The sequence below is a fragment of the Limanda limanda genome, chromosome 1 (genome assembly GCF_963576545.1).
Source record: "Limanda limanda chromosome 1, fLimLim1.1, whole genome shotgun sequence".
In the NCBI taxonomy this organism is placed as follows: Eukaryota; Metazoa; Chordata; class Actinopteri; order Pleuronectiformes; family Pleuronectidae; genus Limanda; species Limanda limanda.
This window is the reverse complement of record NC_083636.1, coordinates 26636835-26663111: the sequence shown is the minus strand read 5'-3', so window position 1 is coordinate 26663111 and position 26277 is coordinate 26636835. Positions and strand designations below refer to the sequence as shown.

Sequence of the window (26277 nt, the reverse complement as noted above, 5' to 3'; positions counted from 1 at the left end):
GGGTTTTAAAATATATTAATAAGAAACACACATGGCCAAAGACACTGAAATTGAGCTCCTTACCCCCTGGCGACTGTACCGGCAGGGTGTGTGGCAGCAGTGCAAGTAAGTGCAGCATAGAGAATCACTGTGTGTTTGGAATGTGTGAATGTGGCTTATTTACTGTAAAGTGCATGATCGATAAGACTATAAGTTCTCTATGAATACTATTTATGATATATACTTCTCTTCAGGTTGTTAAATCACTTCATTTGTTCCCAGAGTTGATCATCAACTGTAAATATGAAATAGAACAAGACAATGTAGTTTGCTGCTCCTCACCACATCACCGGTGAGTCAGAGGAGCACCACTGATTCGTGGTAAAACAGATATTTTGCTGTTTGCTGGAGAAGTCCGCTTGCATAATGATCGCACTGAATTACCACTATTGCATGGTGGTAATTAGTCTTGGTGTTCGCATTTATGTGCGCACTGAGGGTATGTGGGTGTGTAAAAGCCACTTTTCCAGCTTTGCCGTGTACAAGAGGGCAAAATGGAAGCATAAGTGAGGCACTCCAAGCATGGGAGATAAAACATGTGAAGCCCCCCCACCCCCTGAGTGATTGTAGATTCAAACCGGAATGCATAAAGCGAGTTCAGACGATGACAAACACACAAGTTGGACTTCTTTGTGAACTGGTATGGTTTAGACAAATTGAGATTTTTGGTCCCTGGTCGAGTAATATATACACTTTGTGTTAGCATTCAAATTCAGCTGGTAATTTAGCCTGCATGTGCCAACACAAGAGTTCGGCTACATTTCAGCAGGTCCGCTGCACCCTGCTGTGCCCTGAAAATGTATCCAGTTACGTGCCGATGGAGCCACTTCACATATCCAACAGAAGTCTGCTTAGAAATGAGCAGACGAGCTTGACCACCCTGAAGACCCTCCCCTACAGCGATGTTACACTTTGATGGAGGCGACTGAAGACTTTTTGACGGAGGAAAAGGAAGTGCCCACCACCTTGGGAGGAAGTATCAAATAAAGCAGCATCTTTTTTCCACTTTGGTGAGATCTCGCCAGTTGGAATCTCTTCTGTGGGGACTTTATTCACACTGGCACTCGGACAAAAGGCGGCTTTCAGACAGGTCTCACATGGATATATGGTGTTTGTACAGTTTCTCTCCTCCATTTGAGAGGGTCAACATTGTCGTTGCAAACTAGTTGTGTGTTTTCCTTCTTTATTTGACCAAACCTGTGGAGGAAGAGAAAGGGGAATGGAGAGAAGGGTGATGAAATGACACCTTTAACTGCATGACACTGTGATTTGTACATGCAGACATAAAATAGATGTAAGGAAATGCACTCAAATACTCACATTCACTGTGTTTCCTGTCACTCTTTCCCTCTCAGACACTCTAATATGTTGTTTTTCCATGCATTACTCGGTCATGACTCAGATGGGCTGATGCCAAGTTAGAAATGTGTATTTCCAAGGGATTTTCCTCACCTCGACAATTTCTTACAGTGTGTGAGCAGGAAATCAAAGCTCAGCTCCTTAATGGGTTGCAGAGGGTCATGGTTTTGTCTTTTATGTGGCCCACATTTTGCCAAAGGCTGCGTCCAAGAGTTGGGGTTGCTCTTGTGTGTGTATCCTCAAATCTCTGGATCTAATTGTGGGTCAATCTGTTGCTGTGTGAGAGGAGCACGTCTGTCAAATATCAAGACAGATTTAGGCAAACTTCCAAAAGCCAGAGAAGGCACAGCGACAAAGAGAGAGAGAGAGAGAGAGTGAGGTGGGGTGGCTTGATCCGACCACTTAAACGCTCAGCTCCGGCGTCTGCCCTGCTCCCTCCTCAGATCCGAGTCATCCCCCGTATAGACACTCTGCGGTCGAGTCAATGAGGCGGAGAGCTGGGGAGAAAGAGGAGGATGGGAGGAAAGGAATATACAGACAGAGGGGAATGTACGGGGGAGGAGAGGGGAAGGGAAAGTGAGGAGTGACTGGGCCTTCATGGGTGGCTTTGGCTGCTGATGTTTGTTTTTTGCCTTTTGACTGACAAGCCTGTCGTCATTGAGGAATCAATGAAACAAACCAGAGGATGCAGGCTGCAATTTCAAACTTGGAAGCAGTCTGAGACGGTAGAAGCTTTGAACTACACCCCCATTCCCCACGTCAACCACACGTATACACGCACAGGTTTACAGGATGCATGCTACCGCGTTCTACAGCGTGTGTACCGGTCTGTGTTTGCTGTGCAGACTGCTGGAAGTCTGTGTTTAGAAGCCGGTCCCGCTCGGAGGATATGTTTGGGTTCTGCCTTGTGTCAGCTGCAGCCGTTGGTGTGGATTACCTGTGGGTGTCACGATGATGAACGGGCTGCTGGAGCTCAATGAAGTGTTTATGACCGAGAGGCGTTGTTGCATGTAACTAATCAGGCCTGAAGCCGGTAGTCGCAAGCGGTGCTTCTTTGGCAGACCCCTCCGAACGGTAACGCGATGATGCTTAATGATGTGAGGGATGCAAACGGTCAGCGGATGTTGTGGTGACATCACGCAGCTGCTGGACTCAGGAGCAACCAAGACTAAGTGGGACTTTCCAACTGGCTGAGATGCCCTGGCTAAATGCAGCCAATTTTTTCTCTTTTTGTTCTATTTATTGTTGTAACCTAAGTAGGAGATGTCTAGGTAACCTCTGTACTTTGTTTCAAGTGGACAGAATAATAAATTCTGCTGTAACAAATGGTTTGTTTCAAGCCGCCTGTTATTTTATCATCACATTCTGCACAAGCGTGATGGATAAGCTATGGGCCCCGGTTGTTTGTATGAGCGGATAGCATGCCAAAGCAAACACGTGCAGGGCTAGAAAAGTGAAAAATGCAGTGAGAGGCAGCAACATAATTCTACAGCGGATCCCAGATCTGTGGGTTCACACCGAGGTGAGACAGGCAAGATGTAGAACAAATAAAAACACCCCCCCGAAAGTCATCATCTAAATAAATTATGTGCAAGGATGCGTGCGCTCGCACTTCATGAGGTGGTGAAAGCTCAGTGTTTCTCCCATGTCTGTGTGGGGTGAGGTGGCCGGGAGCCAGAGTCTTTAATTCCTCTGTCAAACAGCACTTCATACATCTCTACCACTGTTACTGTAACTGTAATTCTCATCATGTGAACGCATCACAACTTTGCACCTACAGACTCTGAACTTTCAGTCTGGCTACATCCACACTACTACCTTTTATTTTGAAAAATACAACATTTTCTAACTAACTCGATCTCGGTCCACTTTAGCTCTGTATCAGTTTTAATCCCGGTCTATACCAACACGCCTGGAAACACATACCATGTGATCACCCTCATACACTTGGCAAGTGCGTGCCAATGTTCATGAGAATTGTATCTGATTGCTCGAATAATAGCTTGTCTCATTGTATTTTTGTAAAATGCAGAATTTAACTGCACAACAGCTATTAGCAAAGACAAAAGGCTCAGCAATGCTTTTAATTGATTATCTATGTTGTATTCTACACTGATAGCCAAGGCTACTGATAGTTCTACGGCTAAGGCCAATTCTTCAGGAAAGAGGTCATGTGATGGGAGCCTGACGAATCAGCAAAGGTTACATTGTGTCAGAGAAGACCCAATCGGCAATTTGTTGTAAGTGTCATGGACATTTCTGTCCGTCCAGACTGAAACGCAGCCCTGAAGCAGTGTTTTCAAACGTATCTGTAACGCGTAACAGCGTTTATGCGTTTTCAAACAAAAACTTAGCAGTGTGGATGTGTGTCCCTGTGGAGTAAGATGTGCTAAAAAAGTTTTGTTCTGCCTTTTGTTTGAGATCTCTGATGAGACGACATAAAGGAAGAAAGAAGAAAGAAAGAAAGAAAGAGATGAAATGGGCCAGAAAAAGAAAGAGCAAAACGATGGCATTACAAAGGGGGAAAGCAGAATGTATCCCAGAGCCACTCTTGTGTAGCAGGTCCTTGCAGCTCTGAGCAGCCTCTAATTAGGCGAGTATTCAGGGGTGGCATTAGTTCCCAAACTTTTTAATGGGGTGGAAAGCGGAGCTCCTTTTAGAGAGCGGGGATAAGTGTAGCGACTGTTCCATACACTGAATAGCAGATGGAGAGATTCTGCACCTCCCTGGGAGGTATTCACTCTTTTTTTGTATTCCATTCCCTGTACTCTCCCCTTTTCCCAATTGCTCTCTTTTTCTTATGTTCCTCCTGTGTTTTCCACACATTACCTCCATCAGACGCTGTGAGGTGTAAACACACAGTGTTTCACCTCGAATTGAAATAAACTGATGCACGAGAAGAGTTCAACTTTGGTCTTTCAGTCAAAACTCCGACAATACAGTGTGATGAGATTGCAAAGAATGAATGAATAAAAACAAATATATCCTCCTGAGTGAGACTGACCTCTCTGCTGTGTTTATTAATTTAGCTGGTCCTCTGTCTGTCCCTTGTCTGTCTGATATCCCACTCTATAGCTTCACAGCACAACTACTGTACTTCGGAACATTACCTTATAATTTAGGCTTCCTTGTTTGTTCCTCTTTGTGTGCTGTTGTGGTTGTTTTCTTTTTTATTGTATGTGTGTTTTTTCTTTCCATTGTGATTTACTGAAAATGGAGGGAAAAGATGGGAGTACTGGATCTTTAAATTCTGTATTTCATGTTACACACTTTGTTGAATAAAGTATGAGAAAAAACTTTTCTTTATCAAATGTATTAATTTATTAAAACCCGTGATCAAAAGTGAAAAAAGAAAATACATTTCTGGACAGTAAAACTTTTTAAAGAAATTTGAAAATATATCAAAACTATAAAACTTTATTAAACTATAAAGCTGTTACTTGTGTAATCCAGATTCACATGATTTCACCATTTCAAATTGGATTTTACCTCTGAAATCCTTTAAGTCGTTTTTTCGCACTTGTTTATTCTTAGGTATTTCTTATTGATTTTAAAAGTTTTTTGAATTTAAATATTGACTTCTCATCTTTTATGAGATAAAAATATTTAATAAAATTACTTTATATGATTTGTGCCACTTAATGATTTTCATGTTGATATTGATGAGTTTTCTATTCTTATTAGCCTTTTTATTATTATAATATATAAACAATAAAAGAACGTATAAATATTTTTGTTAATCCCACAGTGAACTCAATGCAGTGTGTTTGTGGGGTTATAAATTATTTAATAGAAACATTATTGGGCCAGAAAATTAAGATTTTTACTGTTAAAAGCTTTTATAGAGGAAAAAGTAAATGAGCTTCAGTAATTGCACAGGGCAAGCTGAATTCATTATTTATTGAAAATCTAAGAGTTTTGTAGCTGTCTTTCATTTTTTATAATTTTTATATCTAACAACAAATGTCTGATTGGAGGAAACAACTTTTATAACTTTTTATAACAGATTCCTTTTATACAACATGGGATAATAAATAAGACAGTGCTAATAAAGAAAGCTTATCAAAATAAAAGAGTTGGAAAAATGACCATAACTTAAAGCTGCATGTGGAATGCATTAGAAAAAGCTTTTTCCCTTTTTAAACCTTTTGTTTATATTGTCACTTTTATTTAATTATTTTTTCATTTGAACTTATCTTAAACCACAATAAATCCCATTTTCTCCTAGTTTGATTTTGTACATTTTCAATACCACCACATCCATCTTCAAACTCGGAGTTGTTGGTATCTCTCTTTTTTTAAATACATCTTTGCAGCTCTGTCCAGTATAAGCAGAGGTGCTGGGGTCAAGCTAAGACCCCTTGTTAATAAAGGATAAAAAATAACGTGCTAACTGGTTTGCAGCTTACTGCAGAGTTGCCACGTCTTTATGACTTTCTTTGAAACGTATAGATTATTTTCTCCGCGCCTCCAAATGCCCCAACGCATTTACCCAAAGGCCAGTGTCTTTTATGGGCTGAGTGTTGTGCTTTATCCCCTCTCCTCATGACCTGTGACCCAGCAGGATAAACTGCTAACTGAGCTTCAGTCATGCTCAAGGAGGCTGATGTCCACATGATCCGTGACATTTCATGAAAAGCCTCCTTTTTAACTGGACCACTATTTACACTGATTCTGCTGCTGCTGCCATTGTGACCTCAGGACAAACCTGTTAATCAACAAACCAATGAATTAAGTGTTTCAAATGCAACTTGTCTCATTTACTTTAATACAACTTTTTTGGGGTTTAACTTTAAATATGCTCGTAGCCACTGCTTTGTTGGATCAGTCTATTTCATGTTAAATATATTAACAAATAAATAATAATAATGATATAGTGATAATATAAAGTGATAATATTATATAGCTTTCAAACATTAAGCCTGAAAATAAGAGCCCTCAGATAATCACAAATCAGATAGATAGATAGATAGATAGATAGATAGATAGATAGATAGATAGATAGATAGATAGATAGATAGATAGATAGATAGATAGATAGATAGATAGATAGATAGATAGATAGATAGATAGATAGATAGATAGATAGATAGATAGATAGATAGATAGATAGATAGATAGATAGATAGATAGATAGATAGATAGATAGATAGATAGATAGATAGATAGATAGATAGATAGATAGATAGATAGATAGATAGATAGATAGATAGATAGATAGATAGATAGATAGATAGATAGATAGATAGACGTGGGATGTTTTGGATGAAGGACCTTGATTTGAATCAAGTTTCTAAATGCGTATTCTGTATATGTGTGTGCAAGTTCAATTTATTAAACCTCAACTATTAGCTACTAATATTTATCCAACCAGTGCAATTATGCTATTAAAATAGACTTGGGGCCCAAACGAACTCTGAGTTGAGTATGAAATCCTCATGACCATGGACCCACTGGGCCATTATAGGAAAATATAAATGTTTCAGATACACACATGCCATAAAAACTATTATGCGAGTGCAGGCCAATTACATACACAAATCTAATTGCAAACTGCATGGGTAGCCCAAATTTTACAGATAGACACCACAAAATTGTATAATTTACAAGTAACTAAATACCACGGATTAAATCCCTGCAGGACTCTAGAGCAAAAAACGACCCTGACTATAGCTTTAAATATTCGTCTGCCTGTTCAGCCTGGTTTTTAAACTAGTCCATATAGTACAACTGACCTGCTTCCCTGCTGCTCTCTCCTCAGCGTGAGTGTGTGTGTGTGTGTGTGTGTGTGTGTGTGTGTGTGTGTGTGTGTGTGTGTGTGTGTGTGTGTGTGTGTATGTCTCTCATTGCGTGTTACATCATCACGCAACAGCCCGAGCTGTCCTCCCGTGGCCTAGTGAACTGGCTCGAAGCGCCCTGCATGCATGTAGCTATCCTACACACACATACACACACACACACACACACACACACACACACACACACACACACACACACGTTGCTTTGAATCAGGGGGATGCAGCAGACACATGCAGTCGACAGGCGCACACATCCAGTCACGGAAGCAGCCGGGCTCCAACAGTATAGGCAACATACACAGGTCGTGAAAAATTAAACAGGAGAGGTCTGACACATCACGCAGCATCACGGCAACACAGGTGCCGCTGCAGCCTCGAGCTCCAGCAAACCGCCTCAGACATGGGGGGTGAGCAATCCGGTTAAAAATGTAAAAAAAATCCACGGTGTCTAATTATCTGCAAATATCTGTGCGTAAAAACAGCACTCTTTTGGGGGTTTTATTGTCCATGTCAAAATGAGGCGTGATCTCTCCTGCGTGGGGGAGGTAGTGACCCTAAATAAAAGAGAATAAACAATAAAACTAGTTCTGAGTTGTGTGAGGTGGTTTCTAACCTCCAAAACACCCCCTGTCCATCCACGTCGTTTTCTCTTCGGTAAAACTGTGTCAAATAACATCAGATATTGAAATGTTGACATTTTTCTCCCCTCCTGAGCTGACCACCTGTCGGCATCAGCACAGGCAGAATCACCCAGCAGGCAAAGAAAAAAAAAAATAATATAAAAATACAGCCGCTGTCCCACCGCCACCGACACCTTCCTGTCCGCTCACTGTAATTATTGAGGATGAGCGTGTGAGAGGTCAGGACGCAGGACGCGCAGGAGCCGTTGTGCGCATGTTCCACAGCGAACAGCACGAGTACAGGAGAGAGTGCCACATCTAAACAAGCATTTGCAAATATTATATATAGATTTTCTTGGGGTTCCATGACTCACGCGTAAACACACACTTTTGGAGGAAACACTGTTATCCATCGACCAAAGCCATGCAGTTGTTATTAGCTGATTAAACACACAATCACAATATCAAACACCTCTGACTTCGTGGTTTCATAAAATTATTAGACCCCATATCTGTCCAAGCAGTCGAGTGAGCACTATAAGCCAGTAATGATTATTTAACAAATTAATTTCCAAACAAATTAGCTTTTTTTTGCAAAACAGAATTTATTCTTGTTTAAAACAAACTGTGTAAAAATATCACACTTCAATAACACAAAACTTGCCCCAAAATGTACAATGTTTTATTACTGAAATAAACACACACTGCATATTATTATAAATGTAAGATTTTGCTTGCTGTGTCATACAAAGTTCAAATCAAAACTTGAAAAAAAAGACTGTTTTGATTTGCCATAACTATTAATAAAAAAAAGAACATGGATGTGTTTGACACAAATACATTATTATTAGCCTATTTCAAACATGTGATCATTCGTAACCTGCTCATTAAGTCATTGTATCCTGAGACGCCCTAAAAACAGTGACTTGAAAAGAATCACTTCATTGAAAGTACAAGGAAAGTTCGTGGTCCAAAAGTCTGATTCACACCGATGATAAATGAACATAAATAGCCTATATCTTTATAAACAGCGTGAATATAGGCACACATCGTGTTTTCATGTCCATCATTCAGCTGTGTGCTATCAAATAAACATACAAAAATAATCCTACCTTCAAAGAGGGGCGCGTTTTTTTGTGTTTTGTGGCAGTTTGCTTTTTTGTCTAACTTTCTTGAAAAGTTTTGCAGTTCAGACTTTTTAGCAGCCGCTCGTGCCGCTGGCCACTCTGCTCGCAAAGTTTTCACCCGGGTGTAAAACAGCTCCCGGGTGGACGGTGTGCGGCTGGCCCCCGGCTGCAGGCCCCAGAGAGGAGGGCAGGACCGGGACGAGGGCCGGGGAAGTCCTGGACGGGCTCAGCGAGCCGCCTATGATGCTCTCTATGGAGAAGGGAGACCGCTGCACCGGGGAGCTGGACTTCTGCACCGGGGACGCAGCGTGCGCGCTGGCGGAGCCCAGGCCGGAGCCGAGCTGCGGGTAAAACCTGCTCCTGGCTAGGTCCGTGGTGGTGGGCATGAGGGAGGGCGCGGGGATAACGGTCCCCGAGTGGGAATGCGAATGTCTGGAGTGCTGCTGCTGCTGCTGCTGTTGCTGCTGCTGCTGAAACGCAAAAAGCGCAGAGTGTGTGTGGTAGGACTGGAGCTGGATGCCGTATCCTCCGCAGCCGTACGGTCCGTACCCGTACGCCGCAGCCGGGATGAACGCGTTGTGCTCCCGCAGCAGGTCCTGCGCCTGCTGCCGCTTGAAGCGCTTCCTCCGCCGCAGGAAGCTCCCGTTGTCGAACATGTCGGCCGACTCCGGGTCCAGGGTCCAGTAGTTGCCCTTCCCGGGGTTCCCGGGCTCCCTCGGGATCTTCACGAAGCAGTCGTTGAGGGATAAGTTGTGCCTGATGGAGTTCTGCCAGGCCGGGAACTTCTCCCGGTAGTACGGGAAGCGGTTGCTGATGAAGTCGCAGATCTCGCTGAGGGTGAGCCTCTTCTTGGGGCTCTGCAGGATGGCCATGGTGATCAAGGCGATGTAGGAGTAAGGGGGCTTCACCAGGGTGTTCTTGCCCGCCGGCTTGTAGGCATCCCTGGGGGAGGTGGAGCTGTCCAGGCACGGAGGAGGAGAGCCGTCCAGGAGGATGCCGTCGTGCATCTGCGCCTCCTCGTCCACGTAGGAGCGCGTCCGGCCGTCCCCATCCTCCCCTTCTCCCACCACGTCTATGTCGGTCTCTTCCGAAAGGATGGAGGCATCCGACATCTCTGAGCTCAGAGTCATGGCTCGCACTCGGCCGTGCCCTCCGACGCCAGATGAGGAAGACGAGGATGGGGATGCACAAGCCGCCCTCCCTCTTCAGAAACTCCCGTGAGGAGGAGGAGGAGGAGGAGGAGGAGGAGGAGGAGGAGGAGGAGGAGGAGGAGGAGGGGGAGAGGAGAGGAGCACGTGTCGCCGCCGGTCACAGATGCCCCCCCGCTCTCTCGCTATTTCCATATGTCTGCGGGTTTATTTCTTAAAAGAATTTCCCCATGCCGACTTACGAGCGATCCGGTCGATGGCGGGCAGAGAAATGCGCCGGGAAACCTGCAAAAGGGCCAAACCTGAATCACAGAGGGGGTGGATCCTCTCGGTGTTTATACCAGCGGCCCGGTCACATGGTGAGGAGACGTCACCAGGGCCGACGAAGGGAGAGAGAGAGGGAGAAATAAATAACAAAACACAGGGTCTTTAAAGAGAAAAAAGTTTTGTGTGGCCAACATCCTTTTTAGTGGTTATTCATGGAGGTCTATATAGTCCACATGTATGACTAATGTCAAGCTTTTATTACACCTCAGTGCTCTGAGCAAAAATACATTCTGGAGGATGAAAAAACATCTCCGGGAAAGTTAAATTACACACACACACACACACACACACACGCACACACACACACACACACACACACAAACACACACACACACACACACACACACACACACACACACACACACACACACACACACACACACACACACACACACACACACACACACTTAAACATAAGCAGGTATTATAGGCCACAATTATATATCAAATAAATCTACATAAGTTATATAATTGATACACACATTATGTATTTGTATGTGTGTATATGTTTAATTGAACAGGTTTAATTACTATATAATATGTAAACATGCTATGTTTATCTTTTATTTATAGCCTATTTGTCCAGCCTATACCAGTGTATATAGTGTATAGCCTATATTAGTGTCATATATAAATATGTGTTTATTTATGATATAATATGTAGATCTAATGTGTTTATCTATTATTTATGGCCTATATGGCCAACCTATACCAATGTATATACAGGTAGTTGTATATACAGAACTTATATACACTGGCCATAATATTTATATATATATTTATTATAGTATATGTATTTATTATCGCCTATTTTACCAGTGTCATATATTAATGGATAAAAACGTAATTTAGAGCACATGCTTTTTTTTAATTTTAATTTAAAGAAACAGCACTTGGAAATAAAAAATACTACTCTTAATATCCGCCGTGAAGAATACCTGTAAAACATACCCACGATAGGCTATTTTAATATGAATGTGTAGCGATGTAGTGCCGGGGAGTGGTGCACCGTATCCAGGCAGCTCGGTTTGCGTGATCCGGTAGTTATCTAGATTATCCGCGAGCCATTAGTAATGGAAAAGAGTCAGCTGTTAACTCGAATCAGTCACGGGTCACGCAGAGCATGCAAGCCCCAGATATAAGGCCTCTGCTCTGCCGTGCGTCTGCAGCATCGTGCGGCTGCTGCTGCTGCTGCTGTGTGTATATCTCTCTAATTTTATATTATCTGCTTTGCTTTGGTTGCGGGGGATGGCATGACTATTTCTGGTAGTTGGTTTCTTTCTGTTTAACAAAAGTACAAATCTGATTAAACAAATACTAATTTAACAGATTAAGAGTTAATTTTCAGTGGCAGTGGCCAGTGACAATTCCATTACAATGTTTGCAAGCCTTTCAAAAAACAAGATTTCATAAAATATATAAAAGAAAATATCCTGAGTGTCTGAATTTTATTTTAAAAATTACCCTGATTAAAGCATATGAAGTTCATGTTTGTTGATTTTATACTTCTGTTCACGTGTTGGATTCATCCTTTAATTTATATAATATTTTATGAATCAAGTTGACACACGTGCAATCGGTTTATTTTATCTTTATCTTATTTCCAACCTGACTCTGGCACTGAAATTGTTTTGTGACTTTTCCATTGTTTTTTGGCAGCAGATAACTCCGGATATGATCTTAATTTTCTTTAGCAAAAATAAATCAAACCCTAAAAGCTCAACAACACCACGATCGGCTGAGTTTAATCGAATTATTAAGGAAAAACAACTTTCCCAAACATTTTACTTTTCACTTTTTCCACTTAGTGAATAATAGAAACTGCAGATTTTTTTTAAAACACAGTTGACCTAAAAGCGAATTAAAAATTATACTAAAGTAAAAATATAAATACATATAAAACTCTGTATTTATCGTTACTTTATAACAAACTGTTATATTCAGGTGCTGTGTGACTCTTCACTAACTTTTCTCATGGTTCTCATTTGACCGGCGCCATCTAGTGGTGAACTTGTCTCACAGTTATTTTATATCTTTTTTGTGGCCCATAAAATATGTAAATCCCAACCCTAAATCCGCAGGTATTTAAATGTAATTTAAAACTATATTTTTTCAGAGTTTATCAGCTGAAGAACATATCGTTTGTCTGACTTGTATACCATGATCCTGGTATAAAGCTTCAAACTACAGCTCTTATTCTTTCTTTTCATTTTAATCTCCATTTTGAAACGATTTTCTTCATTTCCTTTTCTGTTGTTGCAGTTTGTGGGAAGGGGGTGGGCTGATGGTTTATGTCGTTTGTAACATCCTGTTGAGAATCTTAAATAAAGTGTATTATGAATTTATAAATTTAATCATAATCAATTTCTAAATAACACCAATAATTGTTCTTAATTTTGCTTGTGGTAATTTATTTAGTTAATAAAGGAGTTGATGCTTTTGTATATTGTTGATTGTTATACATCACAAACACTTCACAGTTTGAAATATAAAGCGAGTCTGTGGGATCCCTGTATATTGATTATTGTTTATTTTTTTTCAATATAAAAACACCACATAGGTGACATACACACACACACACACACACACACACACACACACACACACACACACACACACACACATACACACACACACACACTTTATATAAAGTTTAAATATTTTTTTGTGAAGATGAATCAGTGATCGTGAGAAGTTGTGTTAACAACCAGGATTCGCTCTAAAACATAAGACTTTTATTTTAGACGAATAGTTTTGTCCGATCACTTTTAGCTTCATGATATAAGGATTGTGTGATTATTAACAATATAGACGGAAACACTCCACCCTGGTTTGATTAAATTAAATTCCAGCCCTCACTTTTTAAAGCCCAATTAAAAAAAGGAACAAGTGTATATATGTAACCCTAAATTAGTCCTCCCTGCCTATATACCTGCATTTAAAAGCATGTATAATGAATGAGTCGCAGCTGTAAATCCAAAGACCTTCACACCAATCGTTGGGTTCATCCAGAGAACTCATTAGATCCATGTCGTGAGTTATTTTAATTGTTGAATGAGAGATTATCATTAATTTATACAATCTCCAAAATGGAAAGGACGCCTTATAAAGCCACGACTGCCCAAAGTCTTTCTTTTTTCCGTCCTTTCTTTCTTTCTTTCTTTCTTTCTCTCTCTCTCTTTATATGATCTGACACTTACAGCAGCAGCACTAGCATGTGTGGTAAACCACTTATAAAGTGTTTCTAAATTCCCCCTCTGCGATCCGAGGGTGTTTCCGTGCCACGGGGTACCAAGAAAGCACTTCGATGTTTTAAACGCCTGCGTGACCCCGCCAACACACACACACACACACACACACACACACACACACACACACACACACACACACACACACACACACACACACACACACACACACACACACACACACACACACACACACACACACACACACACACACACACACACACACACACACACACACACACACACACACACACACACACACACACCCTCCAGTATATCACTGTGTGATAGTGGAGTTTGGAGCCATGTGATTAACGTGTATCACATGCAGAAAAAAGGCGAGACAAGGTACCAACAATGACACTGAGCCTGCAGCGGTGGCTGCCGAGAAGAAAAATACAGAAAACCAGAGAACCAATCACACTGATATGAGCTTATTTAGCTTATATCAGGCTCATGCCTATAGAGAAAAAGGAACAAAAACAAAAGATTGCTGTGATTTTTATTATTTTACAGACAGAACACGTGAAGCCTTCTTGAAAGGGTTTAAACTCTAGGGAAGGGAAAGATATGAAGTGAATTTAATACTAAAGGCCTCTTTCTGTTTGATCAATGTGACATTAACGAAGCAAACTACTCACATATTTCCAGATCTTTACTAAAACCAGTCAATACGAAGTTACAGACAGATATGGGGATATAATTGCATTAATTGCATTGATACAGGTGATGATGGAGTATTTTCCTGCTTGTGGGTGACTGTTGTTGGTGCATGCAATATTTAAATGACAAATTCATGCACTTGACTTTCACGAATATCATCTGTAACAGGATGCAATCATGAAGCGATTATTATGGAGCTGAATGACAGAGATGAGCAGATTTATCTGATTATATACACATTTTATTAAGTGCTTTATTTTTTTTTTACAAATTCATGGCATCTTTGCGCTATACAATCTGTTATCTTTGGCCTGGATGGAAACGTGTTCCTAAAAAGGTTCATTGTCGTCTTTGTTTCATGTTCACGTTTGTGATGACGATGCAAAGAAGTAAAACTAATTAATCACGCCATAACACCAATAGTCTTTTAATATTAAAATGCCCCAAGAGATCAGTATTGTGTTAATTTATGTTTTATATCGTATGAATTCATTTTATTTCACTTTTACAGAATGTGGCTGGGAAAATAATCCAAGTTTCATGTGTACTTTGGATTTTTGTAAAGCTGATGTTGCGACATTGGTGTAAGTTTCAGTCAGATTTCATCACAGTCAAATGAGGAAATGTGCGTTGCAGGTGAACGTGTGTAAAAATTTGTCTGACAATCAAATAATTGAGCTAAACATTTAACTTTTTGATGTCCATGCTCATTGATCAAAGGAATATCAAAGGAATGTAACAACATCAAAGGCCACTTGCTATCTGATGTTGTTACTTTCCTTTGATCCACTGGTTTTATCATCAGGTCAAATACCACTCCATTCACGGTCAAGTAATCACTTCCTAAGGACACTTTGTACCGACACCTCACTTCGTTGAGACTTCTCATCACCGACTTCGAAAGCTTCACTACCTGCTGCAAACCCCAGCTGCTTTAAGAAGAGAAAGGAGCTGCTGCAGAAGAGAATCACAACATCGACATTGATCGCACCGAAATGACAGACAAAACTGTTTCAGCCGGCTGTTTGACAGCAGATAAACCTGGTATGTAGCAATGACGGGGAGTAATTCAGTACATTTACTCAAAAACAATACTAAGCTGGTGGCTTTCTCTCTGCCCTCGCTAACTCCATGTAACCTTGTAATGCTCTTCTTCTTGGTCACAGATGAACAGATGCAGTCAGGGGATATTAAGGAGTTAGGGTTCAGCATACTGTACAACGGCAACCACTACTTCATCAGTGAGGGGATCGGTGAGGGGGGCTTTGGAAAAGTTGTCAAGGCTGAAAATGTAAGCACATCCCAAGATGTTTCCCTCAAGATCCTCAAGCATGGGGCTCAAAGAGAGGTATGTAATCTTGTTCATTTTGAAGTTTTGTTTCACATTTTCTTACTCCTAACTTGTTTAATTAAAGAACTGCTGATACCATGCGATGTCACCTACAGCCCCCATATCATAATTACTCTTTCCACAACAGATGAGGATGCTTGAGGCAGTGAGCGCTCTTGACCCCGCCAAATACAACGTGGTCCACTTCATGGAGCAGTTTCAGGACTATGGACAAACCTGCCTGGTGTTTGAGCGGCTGGACATGAACCTGTACCAGCTGCTGCAACAACGAGGTGGACACCTGCTGACTCTGAATGAGATTCGGCCCATTGCACACCAGGTAAAGATGATGGGGCTCTTTAATCAACCTATCATCAAGTGGTAACATACCTTTATATCTTCTACATCTGTAACTAACATTTCACATTGTTTCTGCAGTTGCTGACAGCTTTGGAAGGACTGAAGAGCATCGGGGTGGTCCACTCAGACCTCAAACCAGACAATGTGATGCTGGTGAACCATGAGAGGGAGCCCTTCAGGGTGAAACTCATAAATTTTGGGCGTTCCTTCATGACCTCAGAGAACACGCGTTGCAACACCCACACCCAGGGCTACAGGTAAGATCAATATGCCAACCTCATGTGTGTACTTTTGTGTTAGTGTTGTAAATGAACCAGCAGAAATTGTGTCAGTCTTCAGTAAACATGGTGAATTTGACTTTGTAGCTAAGTTGGTTCTTGTTTTCACTCACAGTTCACCCGAAGTCATCCTGGGCCTCCCTGTCTCAGAGGCCATTGACATGTGGGGTCTTGGCTGCGTGCTCCTTTTCCTCTACCTCGCCAACCACCCGTTTTCAGTCAACTGCAGGTACCAGGGAGTAAGTATTCAAATAAGTATAGATTTAAATGCCACGACATCTTCAAAGAAACAGGCTGATGTGATTTCTTAATTCTCTCTCCAGATGAAAGGAATTGTCGACATGCTGGGTCAGCCAGATGACGACTTCCTCAACGCTGGAAAATACACTTCCCATTTCTTTTTGTTGGACAAGCAGTGGAGGGACCTAGCGTGGTCGATTAAGGTATGTTAACCAGTTTTTAAATATTTTTCTACTACGAAGACAATACGTCTTCCTCAAAATGTTGAACCCATTACAAAGTATCTGAACAACATGTTTTGTTCCTGTAGACCCCAAGTGAGTTCAAAAGTGGAACTGGCATCCAAGCCAAGGAGTGGGTGGGTGATATTAGAAGCCTGGATGACCTGATCACAGTAAGTTGTCCATTTCATTACCAAAGAAAGAATTAGTACCAAGATTCTCTGTGGTTGAGAGACAGGAAGTAGTTAAATGGTCACCTACTTTGTTTTAAATCCAGCTTCAACCACTGCTGAATGGATCCAATGAGCTCCAGGACAGGAGAGAGTTCGTCAGTCTTATCAAAGGCCTCCTACAGATTGACCCAAAGAGGAGGCTCACACCACAGAGGGGTCTCTTACACCCCTTTCTTGTCCACATGATGGATGACATGGAATTCCCATAGTAAGTCACTGGTTTCAGTCATAGATGTATTAATGGAATAAATTGTTGATTGATTGTTCACTGACTAATCCGCTGATTTGTGTATTTTTTAGTTTAATGAATTGTCTGGAAAAAATGGGGGTTGTAAACGTGTACGACGCCGATGACGATGAGGACATTTGCTCAGCCATTCCACAGTCAGAGGATACAGACTCAGCTGCTAGTAACTCCAGTGGCAGGGTTGAAGACATGGGTTCCCCATTGGAGGAGACTACACACATGGATGCTGCAGAGGAATCACCTGAGGACAGATGAAGCTCAGGAGACACAGCTCTGTGAAGAGACTCATTCAGCCAGAATCAGCAGTCTGAAGAGGATGAATACGTTTTTAGGCAGAGTTGTGAATAGAGTAAAGTTAGTTGAAATAGTATAAATTAAGTATAAATTAACTGTTAGGTAACATTTTCTTGTTTTTTGTTTAACCAACTATTTAAAAACATTAAGATGCAAAAGTAATAATATTGAAAAAATGACTAAAATATCTTGATATACCATTGGATGTCTTTATTTCTAATCTGCCCCAATTCATCACGATAACAGTGACATTTTGCGCAGCATTGCCATCTAGTGGCTGTGGTAAGGTACTCAAGGTAAATTTCTGAATTTAATCAAAAGTCTATTTGAAAAAAGGAAAAGGGATAAATGTAAATATTTTGTATCATGGTTCCAGTCACCCAAACACTTGATCTGTTAGATACCACAGCTACAACAACAGGTACATAAAACAAGTTCATACAGTCAATGAAAATCATTGAAACAACCATGGCCCTCTGCTAAGTTTCTGGACAATACATGAATTCCATACCACTGATGAACGGAATAATAAGGGGTAGACAGGGGCATCCAAACATATGAGGAAACATCCTTAAAGCAAAATGGCTTGCAGCATGAAAGAAACGGCTGAGGTCCTAAAGGTCAAAATGGAATAAAACGTCATAATTACAGTATGAAACACCCTCTCCCCATTTAGGTGTGGCCACATGAAAAGGGAAGAAACAATCAAACAACTTCAGGAATCCAAGTGGTCCATTAAAAGTCCATATCACATAGTAAAGAACCTGGTGGGGTGGCTGGCTGTAATCCTTGATGCACCCTGCGTTGCAAAGTTTAGGTAACTGGATTTTTCCATGTCCCACTTACTGGCTGTTCATTGTATCCCAGTTTCTATAGTAAAATTCAAAAGAGTTGTGTAAGTTATTTGGAAACATAGCAAAGCCCTGCCTTTTTAAACCTTTGTCATTTCAACTAGGTGGTGAGTGGGTGGTGTTTCTTATATTAACATAACATGCCCCACCGAATAATAAGCTCAGCAGCGCTTTTACTTCCTCCATAACCTGAAAAGGGCAAGAGCACCATCACCAGTTATGTACGAAGCAAACTACTCACATATTTCCAGATCTTTACTAGAACCAGTCAATATGAAGTTACAGACAGATATGGGGTTATAAATTGCATTGATACAGGTGATGATGGAATATGCAGTTCAACTTTTCCCACTACAGTATTTTCCTGCTTGCGGTTGACTATTTTTTGTGCATTCAATATTTAAATGACAAATTCATGCACTTGACTTTCACGAATAGCATCTGTAACAGGACGCAATCATGGAGCGATTATTATAGGGCTGAATGACAGAGATGAGCAGATTTATCTGATTATATACATTTTATAAAGTGCTTTATTTTTTTTACAAATTCATGGCATCTTTGCGCTATACAATCTGTTATCTTTGGCCTGGATGGAAACCTGTTCCTGAAAAGGTTTACTATTGTCTTTGTTTCATGTTTACGTTTGTGATGACAATGCAAAGAAGTTAAACTAATAAATCACACCATAACACCAATAGTCTTTTAATATTAAAATGCACCATAAGATGAGTATTGTGTTAATTTAAGTTTTTATAGCGTATGAATTCATTTTATTTCACTTTTACAGAATGTGGCTGGGAAAATAATCCAAGTTTCATGTGTACTTGGGAATTTTGTGAAGCTGATGTTGTGACATTGGTGTAAGTTTCAGTCAGATTCCATCACAGTCAAATGAGGTAACGCTTTGTGTGTGCGTTGCGTGTAACAATTTGTCCAACAATCAAATAATTGGAACCGGAAGTACTTTGTTAATCCACTCTGCATTATCTAACCGGCTCCGAACTACTGACCTATGATGATCCCTATCCTAATCTGAACAGCTCCATGTATTAATATTAGTTCAGGGTCATAGCGCCACCTATTGATCAGTGTAAAAATTAGGTCTTGGTAACATTGTCCAATTGAGACAAAATTGCTCATGCTAAATCAAATGGCCTGCTTGAACAGATCTATATGTCTCTGCGTAATAACATTGATGGTGCCACCCATAGATTTATATATAAAGGCTAGATGTCTCGTTCGACGGAGCCGGACGTCCTCACCTGGTGGGAGGGCTGGCTGTAATCCTTGTTGCACCCCCGCGCTGCAAAGTTGAGGTAACTGGGTGTTTCCTTGGTCCCACCCTTTTACTGGCTATACTCTACTATTTTCTATTGGGACCAATGTTCGTTCTTTCACAGTTTCTATAGTAAAATTCTAAAGAGTTGTGTAAGTTAGTTGGAAACATAGCAAAGCCCTGCCTTTTAAACCTTTGTAATTTTGACTAGGTGGTGAGTGGTTGGTGTTTTCTAATATTAACATAACATGCCACACTGAATGATAAGCTCAGCATTAAACAAGTTTATGTTCTGTACATATGGCAGAATTGACCTGCTACTGTCTGTATCAGTTCGATGTGGTATAATGAAAAACGTCTCATTATCAAAATGATCTTGCAGCGATTTGACCCAATAGCAGACTGCTGGAGAAAGTTCCACTTGGTCTGTGGACTGCACATAAAGGGCGTGCCCCCACTGACTGCTGCAGGTCGCCCTCCATGCCTGTTTATTCAAATGTATTAATATTGAACATACTATGTGTCCAAATTGTACCAAATTTGACATTGCACTTCCTTGGACCATTAACAATACACATTCTACGTGTTAAACTGATAACTGATTTGCCTTCCACCTACAGACAGAGACACACAGATAGATGTTTGTGGAATTAGCTGGATGATAAAAATGATAACGATCATATGCATGTATAATATGAAAATGCAAGTGGGGCAGCTCATAAACATATCCAGATCTAACAAGAACCTCCGGCCATTGATTGATGGGGGTTGTTAAGGTGTTACCTGTAAGGCTGAACTCGAGGCAGCAGTGTCCCTGCAACTGGCATGCTCTTTTGGCCCTACGTCACTTCCTCCCTCCTCTCTCTCGCTTCCATCTTGCTCCCCGCATGTGTCTGCTGTTAGTTTACAGGTCAGTGAGGAGCTTTCAATACCTTCTTCCCTGCACCGTTTCCCCCGGGCCGACGGCTAGAGGTAAACCAAAGCCTTCCCTCACCGGACGGCCGAGGTCCGCCGCGGGGTGAAGCTAATCCCGGTGACAGTGTGTGTGGGCTGCGACTGACAGGCCGTCCTCGGGCTCACAGCTAGCTCCGAGGCTAGCCCAAGTTAGCCTGCAAGTTAGAGGCTACCGGAGCTAAAACCGCACCTTGTTTCTGCGCTGCGGTTTGCTTCAATTAGTCAGCAAACCCGTTAGCTTGAACCCGACCCGACGCTAGCTGCGGTGCTGTTAGCTCGTTGTGTTTCCTCTTTTTCGTGTTGTTGTTGAGCCTCCCACGCCTGCTGTCCACAACACAGACAGATGAGTGGAAAGCGTTAGCAGGTTGCTAATTAAACTCATGGCTCATTTGACTGTGATTCTTACAGCAACTTGTCGCTAGTGTTGATTCAACGCACACATTTGTTCACTCTGCTCCCTGTATGTGTGTGTTTACCTGTGTGTAGTTTTCAAATAGCATTTGCCTCATTTCTCCTCATCTCGTTGCACCTTGCATGTCATCAGGATGCTGCCGGATTCCCACGACTTGAGACCTTTGTTAGCCAAGTTTCACAGTGATGATATAATCTTGATGAAAATATTTGTGACCTGATTCAAATATAAAACTGGAGATAATATATATATATTAAATTAAAGTACTGTTCATAATTAGCCTGGAATGTACAGTGTTTCAGCGATGGACAGCTACACCAGGTTTCTATCATCTCCTAGATTTATTTCTTATTACATTTTATGAAGTGAAGGTTTTGTCTGTGGATCATTATGTGATACACTGTGCAGTTTATATCATTATAGGTTGGATTTAATGTTTTGGCAGATTTGTGTTTATCCTTGTTGCATGTTCATCAGTAATCTGATCAGTGTATAGATAATCACAGAAATATCCTCAGTGTCAAATTAAGGCTTTTGTTAAAATATAGTTATTTTGGCTTAATAACAAAAAGGTCCAGAGGAATTTAAAGTGAGCATGTTGCAGTGTTGAAATACCAGAGTGGCTGCTTGGGAGTTTGCCAGTAGAGCGACACAATGAAGAAAAGAACAAAATTATGTGTTCTACCTGACTCATCTTTGCTTGCAACAACAAAATCGACAGCATGTCACATTTCTGCTGCACCAGGTTTGCTCCTGAGCCTTCATGTTGTAGGAACGGTGAGATCAGATACACTGACGTCAGGAGGCAGTCACTCACCTCACTATCTCATTTGGCCTGTCTGTAAACCTGTTCTCCTTCCATCACCCCTCACACACTGTCCATGTCTGCTTGCTGTGTGGTTTTGAGAGAATAGTTGTTGTTTACAGGACTCATTGGCATCAGAGTGAATGAGTTTGTGGTAGTCACTGTAACTATGTAAACAGCAGACTAGCAAAGAAGTTGGTTAAGGTCCAGGGCAACCTTGAGGATGCCAATATGAATATCAGCTGTGTTTAAGATGCCAACATAATCATGTATGTTCTTTCTTTTCCCAGATGAAAGAAGCAATCATGAATCAAGAAAAACTTGCTAAACTACAGGCACAAGTCCGCATCGGTGGAAAGGTAATAAAAAACAAAATTAAATATTCACTTGTCCATAAAAGGCATTTTCTTGATACTTTAAGACACTGACAAGAGAGTCAAAACAAATTTCCACAGATTTTATTATACTGCAGTGTTTCCCCTATAAAAATTATTCAGCGGCAGTCTACCACACAATTAGCACCACCTTTGTTTCAGGATCAGGGCAGACACACATTATGAATCTGGTATCCTTGTACAGTGCTGTGTTACCCTGCTGCATGTCCTCCCTCCCAGGCAGTGAGGAGGCAGACACACACACACACTCCAGACAGGAGAGAAGTTCTTCCTGCAGAGTATGATACGAGTTGGCCCACTGCCACTGCAAAGATAAAATCCCAGGGGAAACACCGAACTTAAATAAAAAGCTGTAAAAACAGATGCTCTAACTGACAAGAGATGGTCGTATTACTGCTGTATGTGTGAATGAGAATTTAGATGCTTTGCAGGACTATGAAAATGTCTTAGAATATGAATCTATTGAAATGAGATTTAAGCTCATTTAGAGCAGCACTGCACAGTGAAAGCTCTGAGGACGTTTAAAGCTTGTTTCTATGACAACCTGCAGTTTTATCTCTTGCATCAAAGCAGCAGTATCTTTTGTGTACAGTCTTCACAACACTGTGTACGGAACAGTGTACTGTGGGCCCAAGAGGGAGCTATGATAAATAAAAAACAGCAGACCTTGGGCCAAAAAGGTACAATATCTAGAATACATGTTATATTGAATCTACACGATGGTGCCTTAATAGAGCATTTAAAACCGGGAATTAAAACAGAAATATGTTTTTATCAATGTCTCCTTAGGGTAGCGCTCGCAGGAAGAAGAAGGTTGTACACAGAACAGCAACCGCAGATGACAAGAAGCTCCAGTTCTCCTTAAAGAAACTTGGTGTCAACAACATCTCCGGCATTGAAGAGGTGATTCTGAACCTTTGTCTCGAGTCTTGTCCCACTGTGAATTAAAGTGAACGTGTTTTCACTATTGTTTGTTTTGACCCGTTACAGGTTAACATGTTCACAAATCAAGGAACAGTCATCCACTTCAACAATCCCAAAGTGCAGGCCTCCCTCGCCGCCAACACCTTCACCATCACTGGCCACGCTGAGACCAAGCAGCTGACAGAGATGCTGCCGGGCATCCTGAACCAGTTGGGAGCAGACAGCCTGACGAGCCTCAGGAGACTCGCAGAGGCCCTGCCCAAACAGGGTCAGTGGCCTATGCGATAATGCAACATCCATACTACTACAATTTCGTTTGAAAATGCATCGACTTTGCTACGGCTACACCTGGCGTCCTAACTACACCTGAGTTTTAGAGCCGCTAAAACAGACGTTTGGAAACGCTGCTGTCCCGGTTAATTTTTAATACTCCGGCACTGTGTTTTAGTCTGGATGGGCAGAAACAGAGATGTTTGGAAACAGTGATGTATGCACTCACGACTGCTTCCTGATTGGGTTTTTTCGTTTACAACGTAGCCATTGCACATTCGTCTGGCTCCTGTCACATGACCCCTTTCCAGAATCAAACTAATGGCGTTAGCCTCGGCTGCCAGTGTAGAAAGCAACATGGATAAACAATTGCAAGCATTGCTGACCCGTTTGTCTTTGCAAACAGCTGTTGTGCAGTTAAATCCTTCTTATTACAATGTTACAACTGCTGTTGTGTAGGAGACAGGTTCGGTATTTCAAGCACCTAAATGATGAGCTATCATTATTCGAGCTGCGATTTGCCACACTTCTTCATCTAACAATGAAATGCTTCTTGTGTACCGCCAAGTGTATGGGAGTTGTCACCTGATATTAATTTTCAAGCTTGTTAGTATGGACAGGGATTAATACTGATACAGAGTCTAAACGCTTGTGCAGACAGACATTGTTAAAGTCGGTTGGATTTAGCCTTAAAATTATTTAACATGCTGAATTGCATTGTAGCATGCAGTAGAGCACAATGTATTGAACGTCAGTCAAGGCTCAAGAGAATCACTGATATGGACACAGTCTCACTATAGGTTCATATGTGTCATTTCTGTTTGGTCATAAAGACAGACGTGAGTCCTGCCCTCAGGACCTGTAGCTTGATTATTTCTGGAAGACATTAAAACTGCTCTTGAAGTTTCTCACAGCCCTTTTTTCTGCTCTCACAGCTATAGATGGAAAAGCGCCGATTGCAACAGTAGAGGAGGAAGATGAAGACGATGATGTTCCAGGTGAGCGCAAACATGTCCCACTTGTGTTTACATTCAGTTGTCTGTCTGACTCAAAATAAATATCACTTCAAAATGTCTTCAGTAAAATCTGGTTGCCTTAAAGTCTTGCACTGAAATTCTCCTTCACCCATTATTGCAGGTGATTTGTTCTTTCTCAGTTAAGGGATCATTCATCAGTTACTTTAGACGATCGTGCAATGCAGCTTTTTGTTTGAATCTTATCGTCATTGTTTATAATATCTTAAGACTCCGTTTGCTTGTCTTTGGTGATGAAAATGGCTCAAACACATGAGGATGCCATTACAATAATCTCAGCTTTTCCCAGGACCCCTCTCTTCTCCATCTTCTCACTAATGTAAAAAACGATTACACGTGTACTCGGCAATAGGAGCATTCAAAGCCTGAGGACACAGGGTTAACCGCCATAGCCATCATGCTTTTATTGGCGTTAAGTTTCCTTTTTGTTCTCACTGAAGGTGCATGTTTACTCAGACGCTTTGAATTGTTTCCATTCGAACCCTCGAGTCTTTGAGGCAAAACTCAAGAGACGCAGATTTCTGAGTAATTTTCGCCAACTGTGTTGATACTTTGCACCATAATTTTTACAGCTGTTTTCAGTAACTTTACTGAAGTACTTTCAAGAGCCTCATGTGCTGAGCACATTGCCGTTTAAGTCGAAGTGGGAAAGATGTGCAAAGCAGTGGGATTGCATTTCATCTTGTATCATGTTCCAAATAAATGCACTTTTCCTGAATTGTGCTCTGGCACCTCTGAGTCATTTTCCTTTTCTCTCGACTTCTGTCAACTTACAGCCAAATCTTTTGTTGTTTCAGATCTGGTGGAGAATTTTGATGAAGCATCCAAGGATGAGGCTAACTAGAGGAAATGGGACATCCCGGAGTGTCAAAACTTGACAGGACCATGTGGGCACAAGATGTTTTAATGTCTACTTTGAGAGGTGGAAAGTTAATAAATCACCAGAGAGGATGTGAAATCAGTCAACTTTTGGTTGTTGGCATTCTGTAATATGTGCAACACCTGGCCAATTACGTACGTACTCTTAAGGCAATTATTTTTGATTACCCTTTTAGATTAGTACTCTGAAGTATTAAACACAGGGGTAGGAGTATTTAAGCAGGAGGTATTTTAGTACTCATTCCACCTCTTTGCCACCAGACTCTCCAAATGCTTGTTGTGCTCTGTGGTCCAGTTAGTGATTGTGTATAAAATGTGGTGTTTCAGGCTCATGCTGTGCATCTGTTTCCTCCATGTTACTGAACCTTAATTCTTTGTGGCCTCGCTGAAACCACTGTATCTGGAATAAACCTTTGCTACTGTCAATAAATTGACAAAATTACTTATTTGTTCGTTCAAGTATCACAGTTTGAGTACTGTAGTTGTCCCTCTGTAGTTGGTCAGCATGCCACAAGTTTGCAGGTTCATCTTTGAGAAGTTTGTTTGCTTCAACATGAAGTTTTGTTGAAGGAGCATTTTACCATAAAATAACCTATAGGTAAAATATAACTATTTTCTTCCACATACTGCTTCTGTCACAGCTGCATCATCAGATGTAATTTAATAAATAGAACCAACCTGTAACATTAATTAACTTGCAGTCACATTTACCAACATTCATTGTGCCAGAGACTTAAATCCCAACCGTGACAACTCATTAACCATCCCTCTGGTTCCAACATGACACCAGTGTCTCAAATTGTGGGTGGATTCTACACGTATTCATGCCTTGTTCAGGATGAACTGTAATAACTGGTAATCTCCTGTTATCTATATCACAATTATCAGGTCTGTCTTTTAGCAATAACGTATAGAGAAAGGAAGCAGGATGAAAAACCATAA

General features: G+C 41.2%; 2 protein-coding genes across 2 annotated transcripts; one reads left to right on the top strand and one right to left on the bottom strand.

Annotated features, from left to right (window-relative positions):
* Nucleotides 1-9014: 9014 nt before the first annotated feature.
* Nucleotides 9015-10073, bottom strand: foxd1 (forkhead box D1). The gene has a single exon (XM_061080036.1). It carries the CDS (start codon nt 10071-10073, stop codon nt 9015-9017), a length of 1059 nt encoding a protein of 352 aa, XP_060936019.1.
* Nucleotides 10074-20513: 10440 nt separating this feature from the next.
* Nucleotides 20514-25777, top strand: btf3 (basic transcription factor 3). Its single transcript, XM_061073903.1, has 6 exons — nt 20514-20572; nt 22124-22192; nt 23018-23131; nt 23219-23420; nt 24358-24420; nt 25254-25777. The coding sequence occupies exons 2-6, from the start codon at nt 22124-22126 to the stop codon at nt 25298-25300; spliced, it is 495 nt and encodes a 164-aa protein (XP_060929886.1). The 5' UTR covers nt 20514-20572; the 3' UTR covers nt 25301-25777.
* Nucleotides 25778-26277: the final 500 nt, after the last annotated feature.

What these genes read in the sequence shown, in the direction of transcription:
- foxd1 (XM_061080036.1), bottom strand. Translation starts at nt 10,073, where the DNA reads ATGACTCTGAGCTCAGAGATGTCGGATGCCTCCATCCTTTCGGAAGAG.
- btf3 (XM_061073903.1), top strand. Translation starts at nt 22,124, where the DNA reads ATGAAAGAAGCAATCATGAATCAAGAAAAACTTGCTAAACTACAGGCA. An exon ending in AGAGGCCCTGCCCAAACAGG is followed by an intron (nt 23,421 to 24,357) that starts GTCAGTGGCCTA and finishes CTGCTCTCACAG; the next exon opens with CTATAGATGGAAAAGCGCCG. An exon ending in TGAAGACGATGATGTTCCAG is followed by an intron (nt 24,421 to 25,253) that starts GTGAGCGCAAAC and finishes TTGTTGTTTCAG; the next exon opens with ATCTGGTGGAGAATTTTGAT.